Source organism: Gymnoscopelus microlampas (genome assembly GCF_963454915.1).
Source record: "Gymnoscopelus microlampas genome assembly, chromosome: 22".
Classification (NCBI taxonomy): domain Eukaryota; kingdom Metazoa; phylum Chordata; class Actinopteri; order Myctophiformes; family Myctophidae; genus Gymnoscopelus; species Gymnoscopelus microlampas.
In genome coordinates, this window is record NC_139959.1 from 21037537 (window position 1) to 21054452 (window position 16916).

Consider the following 16916-nt stretch of genomic DNA (forward strand, 5'->3'; position numbering starts at 1 on the left):
CTGGTCAGCCGGGGCGCCTGATGGCGGGGAAAGGAACTGGATGGAATAACGTGTTCCTTCCATGTGCTACGTCTAACCAGGGAACCTTCCCCCTGTCGGGTGATAAGAAGCGGCTTGCTAGCTCTCATGCATTGAAGCAGGCATGAGCTCGGCTCTAGGCTCTCCCTAGGCTGGCAGAGGGAGTGTAGCGCCCAGGATTACTTAGACAATTGGCACTGGGTGAAAAAAATGGGTTACAAAATCGTGGGATAAAAATTTAAGAAAAAAAATAAAAAATCGTGAAAATGTGTGCAAATCTTTGAATATAGATATTTTTAAAAGCGAAGATTTTTAACTCAAATATTTGCTTCTGGGGACGAGGTTAACCTAAATGTCCCCTGTTTGTGGTTTGTGGCACAGAACATTATAGGCAGACAGACATAACAAAAACATAACTCACACTGCAACCTTTTTGAATGTTTTTCTCGTTTACAGAGTAACTTCCCCGTTGCCACCAAGTTATTGAAGGAACTTCACAGAGATGCCAAAACCCAGAGAGGTCGACTGAGATGCTGGGTCCACAGTTTCAGCCGCTACTCTAATAAACGCAGCCTTAGCCAGGGCCCTGTGGAACAGATCAGCTCTATGCTGAAAACCATCCCATTGCTGGGTAAGCAAAGAAATGAAGGAGCCCCCAGTACACTGCCTTGATGAATTCCAAAGTGGATAATTGTGAATGTCGATGCTGTTTGGGGGCGGGGACCTTATGAATGTCCAAAACATGCAAAGTGGAGAAAGTGGAGAAAAAAATGAGGATCTAATGTAGTTATAATTGAGTCGCAAGCTCTTGGTAATACTTTTCATTGGTTATATTTTTGAAAACCCACAGACTATTTTTTTTTTGTATAGATGTACAACCTGCAAGCTTGTACATCTGTTATTTTGAATAGCCAACATAAATGGATAAAGTGGTTGAAATGATTGTGATGCTATATTAACTATTTTTGCTGGGGAACCCCTGAAACCTCCCCCCAAGGACCCCTTGGGGGTCCCTGGCCCCCACAGAACCACTGAGCTATGGAATCTTTGATATCTCTTGTTTGTTGCAAAGATGTTTTCACATCAGCCCCGTTTTCTCTCAACAGTGGACGTCAGTTCCGACTGTCAACGTGCCACATCCAAGGTGTTCCGCTACCAACTGGTTCTCCTGGGGACGTCGTATGACATTCTGGCCACGGCCGTGAGCAAGAGTCCCTCCATTCTGGATGCCATCGGGAGCGAGAAAGCAAAGAAACTTCTGCTGCTGTCTGGATCCCAAACCACATGTAGCAATCCAAAGGTATACCATAGAAATCCTGGAGTGTGTCTTTTAGGGGGCAACAGTTATGAAATTTATAAAACTATTTTAAGCGATTATAAAACATTACTTGTTAACTGAAGTTTTATAATCGACTAGTCTGATTAAGTACGTACAACGGTGTCGTGCAAATATAGCTGATTAACAATGTGACGTGTTATGAGCTTATTTTATTAAAACCGTTTTTTTCTCTGTCCTACCTATTCTATATTAACTCATTCACTGCCAGAATTTTTCTGGCCGCGTTTGCCCACTGCCAAGATTTTTCATTGAAAAAAAAAAAGTACTCAGGAGCCGAGATAGAGTATTTTTAAGTTTTAAGTTAACAAGGAAGTGGATAGGAGTCTAGATCTTCGAAAAATCATATCTCCTTGGTCTTTGGGTGAAAAAAAAAAAAAAAAAGAAAGAAAAAAAAGAAAAAAAATTAAATATTTTTTTATTTTTTTATTTTTTTAAAAAGTCGCTTTAGTCGTTCTAGGCAGGCATGGCTTAAGGACAGAAGTCGTTTTAGTCGTTCTAGGCAGGGAATGAGTTAAGGAAACCTCTGTCCGTCAGGCAGTCAGTCTGTTCCGCATGGTTCTCCTCAGTGGGTTGAGCAATTGATCTAAACTTGCACACAGGCATTGACCATTTGCACATGCAGACAGTGACAAAGCCCATTTTCCACTTGCCCAAAATGTAATAAGCAGTTGTGTATACACTGGAGATTAGGAGTTTGGCCTATGGGCAGGGGCGGATTAAGACTTCGTGGTGCCCGGTGCTTGGACCCGGTTTCGGTGCCCCCCGGGAGCGTTTTGCCAAGGGGGGGGGGGGGGTGGGGGGGGGGGGAATGACGCTTCACCGGCGCGTTTCAATGTTGTAGCGCTCCTTTAGCAGCCCTGCTTCTACATTTCGGCGTTCTTCGTCGTTTTTTTTTCTCACGCCGTTTGGTGTCCCCCCCCCCCAAGGTTGGTGCCCTGTGCTTCAGCACCTAAAGCCCGTTGGATAAGCCACCACTGCCTATGGGATCTGTCGTCATGGTTACAGCCCCGCAGGCTCTATGGGATCTCTAGCCGCTGCTTCACTTGGCTTACACACACACCGGCACATAGACAACGGCAGAACATACAGATGCTGCAAACTTATAAAGGACCGTGGCCACACTGTTCGAAAACACGTTGTGATATTAGCTCACATAGCTTAGCTGAAATGCCGTAAACATCAACCTCTCATGGTTGTGGGTGGCAACTATTCCACGTCGAGTCGTAAATGACCGCGTTGTCACACACCACACGGTAATAGGATTAAATCACTGTCCAAAACATAAACTGTGCATACAGAGCACATAACCCAAAAGTCTGCATATAGTTTGGCTGCGGACATCGCCGTGTATGAACTAGTAATGGATTAAATTGATTATTCTTTTCACAACTTTTATTCATCAACAAATCAAGTTGATGTATAAAACATTTTAAAAGATTTTTAAAAAATCTAAAAAAAAAAAAAAACGCCTCTCGATTATTTGATTAATCAAAAAGTAATCGATAGAATAATTGCTAAGATGATCGATAGCTGCATCCCTAGTGTGTGTGTGTGTGTGTCAGTCATAAATAGTCTCTGAAAATGCACATGTTTCCACCAACCAGGAGGTGGAGATGAAGCTGCAGACACTGGCGTTGAAGCTGCTGAGGGAGGCAGCGAGGAAGGCCGACGAGGCGGTGCAGTCCTACAGCCAGGAGAGTGCGGAGAGCAGCAACGTCACACAAGCCTACATGGCCCTGGCCAACTTCTGTGACAGACGCCTACGGGCTGAGGAGCAGTCCAGTACCAGTGAGTCATCTCATCCAGTGGTTAATGTAAAACAAATTATCCTATCACACAAAGATTTGGCGGCCCCCCTGTAGTAACTCTGAGGACCCCCTAGGAGTCCCAGACACCCTGTTGAAGGCCACTGTTATAGATGGATAAATAGCAACCAGGCTCCAATAAATGTTTATAACCACTCTCCTATCTAGCACAGATTTTTATTATCAAGGTGAAAAAGCTGCAAATGTTCTGCGATCCTGGATGCTTTCCAGGGCCTTTAAAATGCTCTTAAGTAATTGAAATAATCAATCAATTAACACATTGATTGCCAAGATCGCATTGATGCGTTCTTTGAAATCCATCGCTTGATTGCCAGCAATTCAAAAGAACGCATTGATGCGTTCTTTTGAATTTTCATTGTTTAATCTGTGATCGCGCGGGTCTGTTTATTTTTCATCAGCACTTTCGTTTTCCACTTACGTCACACTCACCCGGAGCCGGATGTATAACGCAGATTTCGTTTCCGGGTCACATTGTTCTTCTCCGGTCATTTTCGTCCAGAATAGGGAAAAACACGGTATAAAAAACGAACGGACGGCTCAACTTCTATTTTCTTTGGTCCGGGTGACTAACAGTCATCGTCGTTGTGTATCACATCGTTTTCAGGCCGATCCGGGGATCAGGGATTGTCGAAAACATAAACTCTCTACTGGTGGAACTGTCGTATGTGCTTAAAACCACAATCGGAGAATTTATTTGAATGAAAAATTACAAAATTAAAAAATACGCAAATTGCTGGCACAGGGGTGAGTACATTATGAATAAACTCTGGCAGTCAATGTGTTAATCAAGGTAGCTGCAGCGATCAATTATTTCAAACTTTTAAAAGTGCTAAATATATCAGCAAATCGTCTCTGTCGGGTGGAAACCTCTATGTCCAAAACTTTTACTTTTCAGGTTTCAAACTCAAAAGCATCAAAAGTAGCAGATCTACAAGCTCGAAACTTGTCTATCTGCTACTTTTGATGCTTTTGTGTGACGCTGTAGTATGATCAAGTAGGACGTTAATTTAAGACAAAACACAAAAACTTAAAATATGGAGATAAGAGGTTTCTTCCCCCGACTGCGACGTAATCCAGCGTGCAGAATGCACAGACATGGTGTTTCTCCTCCAGTAGTAAGTGATGTAAGTGTTTCATTACAGTAAGTGAGGACCCTGAGCTGCTGACTTTGCCGGTCCATGTGGTGGAGAGCTTGCTGAAAGCCCTCAGGATGAACTCCGAGGAGGCTCGCCTCAAGTTCCCACGTCTGCTCCAGATCATCGAGCTCTACCCCTCTGAGACGCTGGACCTCATGGCCAAAGAGGTTTACACATTAACTTGATTTAAAAAAATATATATATAAGTGGTGGTCATAATGCATTATAAGCTCAGTGGAACAGCACATAACTTACTCAGTTATAAAGTACCTTTGTTATGCATAATTATAAACATTTATAACAAGTATTATGAGTGCATTATGCAGGGGATAATTGATGGCGAGCCGGTCATTGTTGAGAAATAAACCCCGACAGGGTGATTAGACCCTGATGTGATATCGGAGGGGTCTAATCATCCTAATCATCCGCTAATTACACGGCTACTTAGTAAAAAAAATGAATAAATGGACCCAAAAGTAACAACAAAACGAAGGATTTCATTGCTAACGGTAATTAAAGTATTCCATTAATTTATGCCAGGTGCATCCAGTGCAACGTGTCGCCTCGGAAAACAACGGGACGTGTTGATAACACATCATATATATATATATATCGTCGGTGTCCAGCCAGGACCAGCTAACTCCATTTTCAGTTTTTTTTTTTTTTTTCATAAATCAAGGCTATTGAACACCCTTTAGGTCTGTGTAAAATATCAAAACATTTGAACCAATGAAAAGTATTAAAAAGCGCCTCTGACGAAAACTCCCAACTCCATTGGATCCTCAAACTGTCCGTCAAAAACAAACAACTCCCCCCTCTCCTCTACAGCGCTGCTTTTCAACAGCATGAGTAGAGCGCGTTGCGCAGTGAACGAGGAGGAGGATCACGTAAACAAGCTCCCCGTAGTCTGTTAAAACTATGCAGTGTACCTGTTTATCAAACTTAGCACTGACGCTAATGTTATGAAAACAAGTAATTATATTTCTAAAATCTATTAAGTGTTTAATGAGGAGAGCAATGTGACAAGAAGAAAGGCGTTCATAGCATTTCTGTCGCGCTATTCTACTACCTCTTTGCAGAAGTTATTGTAATATTTAAAGTCCTGTTTATTATTGTAGGCCTATATAATAAGTGGCATGAAGCATCAGGGCATTAATTCACACGTTGTTGTGATGCATTGTGAGCTTGGAGAGCCATTGTTAGCTTTTGAGAATTTGTACCCTTCAGAAACCTCTCCCTTAGCAGCGAGTGGAGCTATTGTTGTTTGGACACCTAACTCCACTTCAGCTTGATTTCTGCTCGTCTGAAACTGCTAACTCCACTTGCGCTGGGTAAAGTGTTGATTTACCCGCGATTTGGTTAAAGTGTTGATAATATAATGACACATGCAAGTATCTGACAATATATAAAGTCACTATACCAACTTTGATGAGGCAGTGTTGCTTTGTTTTAAAAATATAAGGTTTTCTTCATTTCCTGAAAAACGTATATTTTGTTTTTGCGTTTCCTGAACAATGAGCGTTTTGGAGTTAGCAGTTTCTGGCTGGACAGCAGAGATATATAATAATACATTTTCTGTTACTGCATTGTCTATTTCTCGCTTCAAATGTTTTCAAAAACATTCTTGAGAGCAACGTTTTGCTGTAAATTACATTGTGTGTTTGTTTACATGGCTGCCATTTTGGATACAGCACAAAATATATGAAAAAAATGAATCTTTAATCCCTCTTGTGCATAGATGAGGTCAGTTCCCTGCTGGTTGATGATTGGCTGGATCAGTCAAATGATGTCACTGTTGGATAAGCCAGAAGCGGTGGCGGTGCAGCATTCCATCAGCCAGATCGCAGAGTGTTACCCTCAGGCCCTGGTGTACGCACACATGATCAGTGGTGAGAGCTCCTGCTTTGAGGACTCCGCTACCGGACATCAGCAGAAAGAGTTTTACAACAGGTATAGCCTTGCTGCTTCGTCTTGTCTTGAATTCAAACCCATGTGGCGCATAATATGTTTTGCACATGACTTGCAAACATTGGTTCTCAAAGTGGGGTCCGGGGACCCCCAGGGGTCCTTGCAAGGGAGGTTCCAGGGGGTCCCCAGCAAAATTAGTTAAAGTTTGGGTAGTAGAGGTTTGGGTTACCTTGATCCATCACAATAATTCTAACCACTTTGTCCATATTTTATACTTTGGCTATTCAAAAATAGCAGATATATAAGCTCACAGCGTGTCACTTCGTGCCACACTGCGAGACTTGAAATATTCTCTTCTGGGGGTCCCTGGCACAAAACATTTTCAGATGGGGGTCCGCGGCCAAATAACATATCAATTTGGGGTTCCTAGACATGAACAAGTTTGAGAACAAATGTATATTAAAGCACTGTTTCTATTGTTGTTGTTATTCAACAATAGGCTGACGTCTCTGCTGGATAAAGGTGGAGCTCATAAGAACTTTGTGAGCGCTCTGCAGCAGCTCACCAGCCCTGACTTGCTTTTCAAGGTAACCAATGATAATTCACCCAGCTTGAGTTAAAGACGGCACTTTTCTAAGTTCCCCTCCTTTCATTATTTGAAGCCTTTTCTTGTTGCCATGTGGCTGTTCACAGGACTGGTGGGAAGATGTGAGGAATGAGATGGGAAATGCCACTTTTGACAAGAAGAGGATGGCTTGCATGTACGAGGAAATGCGCGCTTGCCTTGGGAATCCCAGAGCAGAGGGGTTTGGACCGTTCCGCAGGAAATTCATCCAGGTTGGGTCTCAAGTATTAATTTGTTGCTGTCGGGCAGAAACCTCTTATCTCCATATTGTAACGTTTTGTGTTTTTTCGTAAATGAATGCCCTATACTTGATCATACTACAGCGTCAGCAGATCTACAAGCTCGAAACGCGCCGCGTTTTAAGCTTGTAGATCTGCTACTTTTGCTATTTTTGAATTTGATAATTAACAGTTTTTGACATGTGAGGTTTCCACCCGACAGACAATTTATACCATACAAACTTACAGAAATTCACCTCTTCTGTTCTGCTTTTTGTGGTTTTTGGATTCCAGGACATCAAACTAGCTTTTAGAAATAAAAAGACTGAATGAATGAATGAATGAAAACTTTTCAAGATTAAAAACAAAACAAAATCAACAACAAAAAAAACGATATAAAAAATACAACAAAACAAGACTACACTACATCCAAAAAGAACCGTCAAGCAGTGGGATGGACAGTAGCTCAGCTAGAGGTGTAAAAGCTCTATTTGGGACCCTAAAGCTCATTATTGTTTTCTTTCATCTAAACAGTACCGTAGTCTTCAAGAGACAAGAAGGTGGCCGGCTGGCCGCACACATTGGTTGCCACTCGTACCCTGAAGAAGGCTTCTCCTGAATTCAAACCCATGTGGCGCATAATATATTTTGCACATGACTTACAAACAGTGGTTCTCAAAGTAAAAAAAAATAGCCAAGACGTTTCTCAAGTTAAGGATATACTGTTGTATCATGGCATACAATTAGCCAAGGACATACAGTTGACATACAAGTGATTCACTTTTTTGCACTTTGGCTACCAGTGGTGTGCGGCCACCTTCTTGTCTCTTGAAGACTTCCATTTAGATTATTCTGCCGTGGGCCGGCACCACTGCTGCTTTGGTGTGCGTAGCATTCTCGTGCACATTGTTTTCTTTCATGCCATATTCACAGCAGTAATCTCTTAATTTTAATATTGAACAGAAATTCGCCCCCAATGTGGAGAAGGTGTTTGGTGCTCAAGGCGCCAAGCTGGTTGAGAAGAAGACGGACAAAAGCTTCATGAAGCAGGTGGAGGATCTGATGTCGGCCATCCGTGAGGCTCAGAACGACCCGGGGAACCTGAAGGAGTACTCCCCCTGGCTGAGTGGCTTCAAAGCAGACTCACTCCATGAACTGGAGGTCCCAGGTAGGTACTGCCTACTGTCGAGGCGAGAAGAGTTCGAGACATTATTCTAGGTCAAGGGTTCCCAAACCTTTCAGGCAGCGACCCCCCCCAAAATAATCATTGAACTGGGGACACCGCACCCTGACAAGCACTTGGAATTGTAGGAGTTGAGGAATTATGTTTTGTTTGACTCAGTTACACAGATAAATGTTGTGAAAATAGCCTGTTTTCACAATGTTTGCCTCTTCTTTTTTTGCACTTCGTGCCGCGCTGCAAGCTTGTACATGTGCTATTTTTGAACCATTTTAGAAAAATCTTGAAAGTGTGAGAACTACTGATTTAATTTGTCAAATCGGCCTCAGGTCTTAATGGGTTAAATAGCGGCACTGCAGCACCAATGCAAAGAGGGGGTTCCAGGGGGGTCCCCAGCTAAATGATTGAACTAAATGGACCCTCACAGGTCTGTAACTGTGAGAGTGTACAAGTGGAACCAAATAGACGTGTCCCAGTCACACACAACAATGGCTCAGTGCCTACAGCTTTGTAATCCTATTTCACTTGCCGTTTCCAGCGTATATACTCGGGGTTTGTGCTTCGAAAACACTAACGTCTAAGTCCAGCATGGCATTGACATTTTCCACGGTAATCCCCCACTTTAGGAAGACTTATTTAGTTATGACTGTGCTGTGTTGTAGGCAGGGCAGCCAGCCACTGATTTCATTAATGAAATTGGGTACTTCCTCACTCGGGGCGATTTCAGGCTCTCTGAGTATCATGAAAAGACCAGGCTTATTTGATGTCGGTAATCAAATCATGTAGAGAGGAAAAAGTTGATGTCTCAGTAGTCCAGACCAAAGCCAAAAAAGATGCTTTCTTTTTACTTAATTCTATGAGAGGCGGTGTGTGGTCAAAGCTCAACATACAGTATCATCAAGGACAATTACCATTTGACTGCTTTTCCCATGTGAAAACATCACTTCTTGATCTACAGGATATGGCCTCCGTCGGGTGGAAACCTCATATGTCCAAAACTGTTACTTTTTTTCAGGATTAGAACTCTAAAACGCCAAAAGTAGCAGATCTACACTACACATCTAAGCTCGCAGATCTGCTACTTTTTATGCTTTTGTGTGACGCTGTAGTTTGATCAAGTGGGGCGTTAAATTTACGAAAAAGATCTAAGAAGTTAGAATTAGGACAGGGACATTTGGCAAAGGGACTAGGACATTTCTGCTCCTAGACGTATCCTGTCAATTTGTGACTGAATGTGACACGTGTCCCCCATGTACATCCTGTTCCAAAGTATTTTTTTTGTCTCATTATAGGACAGTACGATGGAAGATCCAAACCCCTGCCAGAGTATCACGCAAAAATCACAGGATTTGATGAACGGGTATGTATGCTCTAATTAGCCTTCGCCACAAAATACCAGGTCTACAAGCTCTGGGTCCTTGGCCTGAAAAACATTGAAGACCCCTGCTGTAGGGGTTAAACGGTTAACTAATTCACACAGGATTTGCATTTGACTTTCTGGCGTTTTCCAAGTCCCTGCATCGTATAAGTACTGTATGTGTGTCCTCCAGGTCAAAGTGATGACGTCGATCCGCCGTCCCAAGCGTCTCATCATCCGCGGGGACGACGAGCGCGACCACCCGTTCCTGGTGAAGGGCGGCGAGGACCTGCGTCAGGACCAGCGCATCGAGCAGCTCTTTGGCGTCATGAACATCCTGCTGAGCCATGACATGGCCTGCACCAACAGGAACCTCACCCTGCGCACCTACCAGGTCATCCCCATCACCACCAGGTAAATAAATGGCATTTTCCACGTACCACTAGGGATGTGTAAAAGTGACCAAAATTCAAAACAATTACTACAATTCTATTAACTCTGCCTGCCAAAAACGTTTATAAACGTTTTTTAGAAAAAAATAAAAAACAAAATAAAAAAAATCTAAAATTATTCTTTATGACCATCCTAGGTTACAATCACAGCATTGCATTGGCCACTGTTTTTCAGAAATAAACGACAGTAGCATGTGCATCTTTTACTATGATTATTATTGTAACTAAACCATTGAAGACATGGTGAAATGAAAAATGTTTTTTTCACACTTTTAGAGCATACCCACTATCAAACATTTTTTTATATATGATATTTTTTATATCAAAATTCCCTAAAATTCGATTTTGATTTGTATCCTAAAAACGATTATTCGACCCATCCCTAATTACCACCAGGTAAATAAATGGCCTTTTGTTTTTTATGCCGTGGCTCCTAATAATAGTGGGGCCGAGCTGTCTCGCTATGTGTCCGCAGCTAACCTTCGCAAACCACTGGACCAATCAGTGCCATATTTCCTGTGCACGCTGCCAGTATTAGGCCAAGGATGTAAATCGTCTCTGGGGTGGAAACCTCATATTTCGAAAACTGTTACTTTTCACTGTTAATTTACTTTAGTAAAAATATGGAGATAAGAGGTCTCTGCCCGACAGCAACGAAATCCTTGAATATTTTCCACATACAATATTGTGATGTTTTTTGTTTAGTTTTTTCGTGAATATTTTTCACTTTTTGTGAATTCATCATTTGTCCCCGCCGTCCCTCCATATTTGGATCATCGTTTGATCATTTTGAAAAGGGAGATAAACATTTTCATTCATAGAATGAATAATTGTATGAATACTTTTTGTTCTTTGTTTCTAGAATCGGCCTGATTGAATGGATGGAGAACACACGTACGCTCAAAGACCTGCTGAGCAGCACCTGGACTGAGGAGGAGAGGCAGACGTCCAGCAGGTACAATACTGGGGCTACGCAACTCTTAAAGCAGTAGTTCCCAAACTCTTTTTTTGGCCGCGGACCCCCGATCTGAAAATGTATTGCGCCAGGGACCCTCAGAACAGAAGATTTGTGTAAAAAACAAAATCTAAACTAGACGCGTCGCAATTGGCAATTGCAAAGTGTGGTTGCGCCGACGCTGGTCGGGACTCGAGTAATACGCCGGGAGGAATACCGTCGGAGACTGCGCCAATTACATTGTCACGTCACTCCTGAGATCGCTTGCGTTTCATTTTGAAGGGACTGACCCCCCCAAAAATCATGTTTTTGCATGAAACGGTTACATTTTGTGCATTTGTGGCGCCCCCTATGGATCAAAGTGGAAATGCTTTTGGGGATTGGTTTAGTATACCACCCTTGACATGTGATTCAATTTTGGGATTGACCGGACGTTTTGTTCGTGATTTATGGCATTTTTTGTCAAACGGGCCCCTCCCGCTAACTTTGGAAGCCATTTACGGACGAACGGTACGGACTATGAAAATGCCGCTTGGATAGGTTTATCGTATGGGTCCATAGATCACGTGTACCGATTTTTGTGAGATTTGGAAAAAAAGTTGAGGAAAAGGAGCAAAAAGTGTGTTTTGAAGAAAATTCAAAATGGCGGAAAATCTATCCTGACGCAAATGGGCGTGGCCTATATGGAGAGATGCGTCGTGACCCAAGGAATCCAGGGAAAACAACATTTTTATTTTACGACCTACGGTTCAAGAGTTATAGGCCAAAAGGTAAAGTGGGCTGTTATAGCGCCACCATGTGGCCGACTGGTGTGATTCTTTTCTTAATAATTTTGCAAAAAACTATTAACGTCCCCTCCAAGTCTTGTAACTGTAGCCCTTACGGTTTCCGAGAAAAAAATACTTGAATGGGAGTTTATGCAATTCCCATTGAAGTGGATGGGGAAATTTAATGCACTAATAAATCAATATCAAAAAATCTATCCAGACGCAAATGGGCGTGGCCTATATGGGGAGATGCGTCGTGACCCAAGGAATCCAGGCAAAAAGAAATTTTGATTTTACGGTTCAAAAGTTATAGGCCAAAACGTAAAGGGGGCTGTTATAGCGCCACCATGAGGCCGATTGGTTTAATTATTTTTATAATAATTTCGGACAATATTATGAACCTTTCCTCCAAATCTAGTAACTCTAGCTCTTACGGTTTCTGAGAAAAAAATACTTGAATTTGAGTTTTTTCACTTTTACATTAAAGTGGATGGGGAAATTTAATGCACTAATAAATTAATATCAATTAAACTATTCAACCAATCTCTTAACAAAATACAAGCGCACGATTCCCGTTCAAGACGGTCATTTTGATATATGGCACAACATTAGGGGATAAAAACTGTGGGAGGAGATGCGGTCCAAAGTATTGTTTATCTATAAATAAATAAAGAAAGATGGAAAGCTATAGAGTACTATAGTCTGGTTGCCCTGTTGGGCAACCACACTAATTATTCAAAAATGTCAAGATTTTAAAAAGTCTTTCTAGCCAAATTTCTAAAGTATAGAATATGGTTAAAGTGGTTAAATGATTGTGATGCTATATTAAGACATTTTGCTGGGACCCCCCGGAACCCCCCAAAGACCCCTGGGGGTAAACCAATGTCTTAAAGGGATATTTCACTTTCAAACATGTTTGGAGTCATTTTAACATCTATTCAGGCTATTGTGTGAGCACCCCAGACAGTTTTTAAGTTGCTTGATTCAGTATTAAGATATTTGATATTCATTTTATCAGATACGCCCCCTTCCTATATAAACCCATTGTAACTTCAAACTCCATTTTAACTATGTTAGATTCATTGAAAACACCCACCCTTGGTTCTGGTGACTGATATTGGCCTTCTAATACGTGAGGGGAATGTGTTTTTTCAATTACTTTTTTCAGTAAAAAAAGTAATACCATTCAATTTCATTTTCTTTAAGGCCCCAGGACATGTATGAGAAGTGGCTGTCCAAAGTTGCTCCTGGAAATATCCATCCTATGAAGAGATATGCTGAGGTTTATAAGTAAGTCAAATTACTTACATATCATAATACAAATGATCTACAGATGCAACACATCCGACTTCTTGACTTAATTCTTATTCTTAAGTTGTTTTTGTTTATATTATGTGAATTGTTAGTTATGTTATGTTATGTTGTGGATGTTTGTAGCTTGTCCTGAACAGGGCTAACCCTCGTAAAATACATTTCTGGGGGATTTTTACCTGTGTAAATAAAGGTTTAATAAAAACATCTAACCAGCATACATGTGCTGTCGTTTCCCCAGAAAGGCGAATCGGGCTGAAACTGTCGACAACTTCACAAAAATGTTACAGCACGTGCCCAGTGATCAACTGAAGTAAGTTGTCCCTATTCTTTCCAAGTGTCCATCCATCCAAGTGTCCATCCAGCACAGTTGTTCTCAAGCTTTTCCATGTCAAGGACCCCCATTTGAAAAGTTTTTTTGCCGTGGACCCCCAGAACAGAAGATTTATGTAAAAAGAAAAAACATTTTCGATATTTTTCAAAGAATTTCAAAAATAGCAGATGTACAAGCTTGCAGTGCATGACTTTGTGCCGTGCTGTGAGCTTGTAGATCTGCTATTTTTGTATAGCCAACATATAAATGGATGAAGTGGTTAAAATGATTGTGATGCTATGTTAACTACTTTTGTTGTGCTATGTTAACTACTTTTGTTGGAGATCCCTGGGGGTCCCCGGACCCCACTTTGAGAATGAGAACCACTGCTCAAGACTAACACAGACATAAACATCCACGCCTGACTGGTCGTCAACACAGGGACTTGTTATAAACATGGGATGTTCCCTCCCTTCCAGGAGAGCGTTTGTGAGGATGAGCACCAGTCCAGAAGCCTTCCTCTCCCTGCGTTCTCACTTCATCAGCTCCCACGCCCTACTGTGCGTGAGCCAGTGGATCCTGGGCATCGGAGACCGTCATCTCTCCAACTTCATGATCAACATGGAGACCGGTGGAATGATCGGCATCGACTTTGGGCACGCTTTTGGCTCGGCCACACAGGTTAGTGGTACATTTTAGATCTTTTGTTTTCGTTCGAGGTCTTTAAAAAAAAACTATAGGTTACAAACGTAACCCTGGTTATTTGAGTATTACAAGCAAGATGTCCCATAAGGGGGGGGGGGTTGTCCATGCGTTGTTACGGACAAAGGGGGGAGGGGGTTGGGGGTTGGGTTTGCGAAGTCTGAAATGGTGCCAGGTGTGAATTGGCCTCTTCACAAAAGGCAAATCAGGCTGACAAAGTGGAGGAAAAACACTTATTTTACAGGGAAAATTCAGGAAAAGAGAAGTGTGAAGAGGTCAGTCATGTCTGTACACACCTGCATATGATGCTAATGTTCTTAACACTATGTGTATATATTCCTGCTATCACACATGTTATCTGTATATTGTCTCTTGTCGGGTGGAAACCTCATATGTCTTAAACTGTTACTTTTCATCAGGATTCCAATTAAAAAACGGCAAATGTAGCAGATCTACAAGCTAAAAACGTGTTGCTTCACGCCACGTTTCGAGCTTGTCGATCTGCTACTTTTGATGCTTTTGTGTGACGCTGTAGTATGATCAAGTACGGCGTTAATTTATGAAAAAATACAAAAAGTTTGAATATGGAGATAAGAGATTTCTGCCCGACAGCAACAATATATTCCTGCTATCACACACGTTATCTGTATTAGTTTTATTTAACCTGTTTCTATCTCTTTCCCCTTTCTCTCACTCTACCTTTATCCTCTCTTCTCTCACAGAATACTTTAAAGCAATGGCGAGCACACACGAGAAAAACAATTCAGAAATAAACATGATTCTTATTCCCCTCCCGACAGTTCCTCCCTGTGCCAGAGCTCATGCCGTTCCGCTTGACCAGGCAGTTTGTGAACGTCATGCAGCCCATGAAGGAGTCTGGCCTGATCCACAGTGTCATGGTGCATTCTCTGAGAGCTTACCGGGCCGAGCCAGAGCTGCTGCTCAACACCATGGATGTGTTCGTCAAGGAGCCCTCGCTGGACTGGAAGGTTAATGATTGATGCCATTAAGACCTGAAGCCCATGCTAAAAATGTCTTCTAAATCCTAACATTTTTCTGAAAACCTTATGTTGCTATATCAGTGATTCTCAAACGTTTTCATGTCAAGGACCAAAATATGTATATGTTTGTGTAAATGAATAAACATTTACACAAACTTCTCTTACCGGTGTCCCTGGCACAAAATATTTTCAGATGGGGTTCTGCGGCCAAATCAATTTGGGGGTCTTTGACATGAACATGTTTGAGAAGCACTGTGTCAGGTGATTGCACTCTACACTGAACCCCATGAAGAATGAATGACGCTTGTGTCTTAACCCCCCCAACTCTAGAACTTTGAGCTGAAACAACTTAAGAAGGGGGGCACATGGACGGAGTCTGTCAACACCAAGGAAATCAACTGGTACCCCTTACAGAAGGTCAGCTTTGCCAGGAGGAAACTGGAAGGGGCAAACCCGGCCATCATAACCAGGTACATTACCAATAATAAATCAAACCCGGCTATCATAACCAGGTACATAACCAATAACAAATCAAACCCGGCCATTATAGATTACCGAAGTCCTGACGTCACTTGCTCATCCCCTGGGTCATGGAAGTAATTTCTCTATTGAGAATAACATTTTAGAATCGTCTCATATAAGAATTGTGGTCCAAAATTAACTTGCCTATAATGACGGGACCAAAATAGGGATAGATCATCTATTATTTTCACTAAATCGATTATTTTTTTATGATCAATTTAAATTGATTACCGTAGTTCGATAAACGAATGCACTCCTGCTTATGTTTTTCCTAGTGAGGAAGTGAAGCTGGGTTTCGAGAAGGACCCAGCCTACAAGGGCATGCAGGCCGTGGCTCTGGGGAGCAGCGAGCACAACGTCCGCGCCAGGCTCCCAGTGGACGGCCTCTCCGTGGTGCAGCAGGTGGACTGTCTGCTAGACCAGGCCATGGACCCCAACGTACTAGGCAGGGTGTGGCGGGGATGGGAACCATGGGTCTGACTGACCTACTGGCTTAACCACTTGAAGTCCCAACTAGGCTAAATTTACAGACTTTTTCTCCTTGCTAGTGACTGACAGGTAGGACATCTTATCGTTCCTGTCGGCAGAAACCTCTTATCTCCATATTTAACCCATTTAGGGCGGTAACCCCTATTTGTAACCATACCTTTCAAGACGGGGAACCCCTTTTGGGGTTGTTGTTGCTAAGTACAGCATATAGCAACATAATCGGCCTCAGGTGTAAATGGGTTAAACCTTTTGTGTTTTTTCGTAAATGAATGCCCTTACTTGATCATACTACAGCGTCAAAACTAGCAGATCCGCAAGCTCATAGATATGCTGCTTTTGCAATGTTTTAATTTGAATCCTGAAAAGTAAGTTTTGGACATGAGGATTCCACCCGACAAAGACGTCAGTCACTAAGGTCCGTTTCACTTAATATAAGTGTTAAGAAACCTGTCAGTGAGTCACCAAGGACTGTTTCGCTAAAGTTTAAGTGGTTAAGAAACCTGTCAAACCGGTCAGTAACTAGCTGGGAGAAAGTCTGATTTCAATGCTAAGGCTGGCAACATAGAACCACTCAAATGGTTATGCAATTCCTTGAATTCCGTCCTGTTCGGTTATTGTTTACTTCTTTATTTTCATATTGTCAACCATTGTTTGGATATAAAATAAAATAAGTGTGTCTGACACTTTATCGCCTTCGGTCTCGAAGTGGTACAGGGAATATAAGTTTTAAGGCACAGAAGCAAATCTCAATGGATCCCTTGTTCATTCTTTCGCCCACATGGTCATTACTCATTAAT

General features: G+C 42.1%; 1 protein-coding gene across 1 annotated transcript in view; it reads left to right on the top strand.

Annotated features, from left to right (window-relative positions):
* The window catches only part of prkdc (protein kinase, DNA-activated, catalytic subunit), a 67152-nt gene extending 50389 nt beyond the window's left edge, over positions 1–16763 (top strand). The window contains exons 70-86 of the mRNA XM_084049227.1: positions 475–649; positions 1125–1318; positions 2962–3145; positions 4326–4486; positions 6058–6269; positions 6727–6814; positions 6921–7064; positions 8034–8238; positions 9543–9610; positions 9801–10021; positions 10922–11014; positions 12988–13071; positions 13334–13405; positions 13885–14086; positions 14908–15096; positions 15439–15578; positions 15906–16763. Of these exons, the coding sequence (XP_083905353.1) occupies positions 475–649; positions 1125–1318; positions 2962–3145; positions 4326–4486; positions 6058–6269; positions 6727–6814; positions 6921–7064; positions 8034–8238; positions 9543–9610; positions 9801–10021; positions 10922–11014; positions 12988–13071; positions 13334–13405; positions 13885–14086; positions 14908–15096; positions 15439–15578; positions 15906–16110 (2637 nt within the window). The 3' untranslated portion in view covers positions 16111–16763. The remainder of the gene's footprint in view (positions 1–474; positions 650–1124; positions 1319–2961; positions 3146–4325; positions 4487–6057; positions 6270–6726; positions 6815–6920; positions 7065–8033; positions 8239–9542; positions 9611–9800; positions 10022–10921; positions 11015–12987; positions 13072–13333; positions 13406–13884; positions 14087–14907; positions 15097–15438; positions 15579–15905) is intronic.
* Positions 16764–16916: the final 153 nt, after the last annotated feature.